The 2,156-nt window shown below is 64.4% G+C and overlaps 1 protein-coding gene across 1 annotated transcript in view; it reads left to right on the top strand.

The window, feature by feature from the left end:
- The first annotated feature begins 335 nt into the window (after positions 1 to 335).
- The window catches only part of LOC118452890, a 7,253-nt gene continuing 5,432 nt past the window's right edge, over positions 336 to 2,156 (top strand). Inside the window, exons 1-3 of the mRNA XM_035900278.1 lie at positions 336 to 702; positions 1,831 to 1,953; positions 2,088 to 2,153. Coding sequence (XP_035756171.1) covers positions 348 to 702; positions 1,831 to 1,953; positions 2,088 to 2,153 — 544 coding nt within the window. The 5' untranslated portion in view covers positions 336 to 347. The remainder of the gene's footprint in view (positions 703 to 1,830; positions 1,954 to 2,087; positions 2,154 to 2,156) is intronic.

The raw sequence follows: 2,156 nt of genomic DNA, 5'->3' as shown, positions 1-2,156 counted from the left end.
GGGCGGGGGCTGCAGCCAGGGGAGGGGGAAGGAAAGGAGGCAAAGCCTCTGCCCTGGCCCTGGGCCCTGCCTGCCCAGGCGGAGCCTAGCGAGGAGGCGCTGGGCCGTTGTGTTTGCCCGGAAAGCTGCGGCCACCAGGCGCTTGGGGGGGCAACCTGGCCCCTGCTGCGCGTGCAAGGGAGGGGGGCCCGTGGCAGGCAGCGACCGGCAGGGTCCGGCTTCGGGCCTTAAAGCTGGGAGAGCCGGCTCTGCCTTCCCCAGGGGCTTTTGCTGCCCGCAGGGTGCGGGAGCTCCAGCTGCTGGCAGGAGCCTGGCGCGGCCGGGAAACCCTGGGGTGCAGAGCGGGGATGTCCTGGCCCCTCCAACCCCTACGGCGTCTTGGGGAGGGGCATTGGCACCAGGCTCCCCCGGGCATCAGGGCAGACCGAGAGGCACCTCGCCTCTTGGCTGGCTGCGGGGTGGGCTGGGAGCTCCTGCTCAAGCAAGAGCTTCATCCTCCTGACCGCAACGCTGTGGCTGCTTCCTCACGAGGGGTTTTATTTTCAGTGTGGCCAACAGCCCATGGGAGCAGCCGAGCGGCAGAAAGGCTCAGCCTGGGGCAGGGTGAGGATCACGGCCCCGACACGGGCGAATGGGCCGGGGGGAGGAGCACGGCCCCGACACGGGCAGCGCTGGAGGACGCGACACGGGAGGAAATGTCCAGTGAGTGCTCTGAAGTGGGCGGGCAGCCGTGCTGTGCTCCAGGGGTGTGTGGCGGGGTCAGGCATGCGGGAACACCCCAAATGTACGTGAGCTGAGGAAGCCCAGCCTGGCTGTGGTTGAGGAGAACGTGCTGTGCTTGCGGCTAATGGTGCTGGTCCTCTTGTGGGGTGGTTTGGGGCTGGCACCAGTCTTGGGCTGCAGTGGGGTCAGGCTTGTGGCTGCACATCGCACCTCTGCTGCGCCTGTCTGTTGCTTGGGAGGGAAACGTTTTTGCTTGTGGCTGCTGGTTGTGTTGCATGTCGTGCTGCGGGGAGGTTTGGGGCTGTGCCCCACGGTTCTGGGACCGGTCGTTGTGGTGGGGAGCTGAACGAAGCTCCAGTGCTGCCGCTGCCCCAGGGCAGCTTCTCCCCCTGCCATCAGCAACCGCCCAGCAAGTACTGGTGCCGGTGTGGTGCTCTGCCCCAGCTGGGCTGGGGACAGCCCTGTCCTCTTCCCCCGTGGGGCTCCTGCTTGTTTTGGGCCCCTCCTGAAACCCAGTTGGCTTGGTGCAGCTTTATTTGATGTTTAGCATTGGGGTTGGTTCAACTGTACTTGCTGTTTCGTGCTTTGGTTGGTTCAGCTTTAGCTTCTGTTTAGCACTGAGCTTGGCAGTCATGTTTAGCAAGATGCGAAGCGCAGCGTGTGGCTCCCCCAAGTCCTGCTCCACGTCGTGGTGGGAGGGGGCGAGAGCTGTGCCAGGTCGGGGGTGGGAGCAGGTGAGAGCTGTGCCAGGTCGGGCGCTGGATGGGAGCAGCCCATCCTCAGCCCCGCTGTTGCTCGGTGGTGTTTTCTGCCTGAAACGCTCCTCGCTGAGCAGAGGGGTTTCGGCAACGTGTGCGTTCATACATTGCTCCCCAGAAGAGCAGGTGAGGTTTCAAGCTGAGCCCCAGGCTCTCCTGTTGCTGTTTGTCCCTCCCCTCCCTGTTGCCCACCTGCGGTTCTGGGCAGCCTCTGCTGAAAGCAAGGGGCAGGCAGGAGGGATGGGGTGCCCTTGCCCGAGAGGGGGGGCGGCCATCTCCCCCAGGTTATGTGGGGCTGATCTGTGCACCCCAGGAGCCCCAACTGACCGGTTTCGCTCCCCTTGCACAGGTACAGAGGAGATGCAGACACCACCTTGCCTGCGCCCGCCGGCCCCAGGAGACCTGGAGGGACCCCCCACCTCACTTCTGCCCTCAGGAACAGGACTGGGAGAGACCCTCCACACAGAGAGAGGTAGTTGGCATGGATTTAATCCCTGATGGAAGAGACTGGGCTCCTCGCTGCTCAGAGCTTCTTTTGGGGGACAGCCCTGCCTGCTTCTGCCTCGGGGTACCGATCCAGCTGATGGACACCCCGGCTTGCTACAGCTGCAGGTGATTTCAGCTCCAGCCGCGAGATGTTCCTGCTCATCGTCACTGGTTCCTGGTACAGCTGCA

The sequence above is a fragment of the Egretta garzetta genome, unplaced genomic scaffold (assembly GCF_000687185.1).
Source record: "Egretta garzetta isolate BGI_Z169 unplaced genomic scaffold, ASM68718v1 scaffold378, whole genome shotgun sequence".
Taxonomy (NCBI): Eukaryota; Metazoa; Chordata; class Aves; order Pelecaniformes; family Ardeidae; genus Egretta; species Egretta garzetta.
The sequence above is the reverse complement of the archived record's forward strand: the minus strand, read 5'-3'. Positions and strand labels throughout refer to the sequence as shown.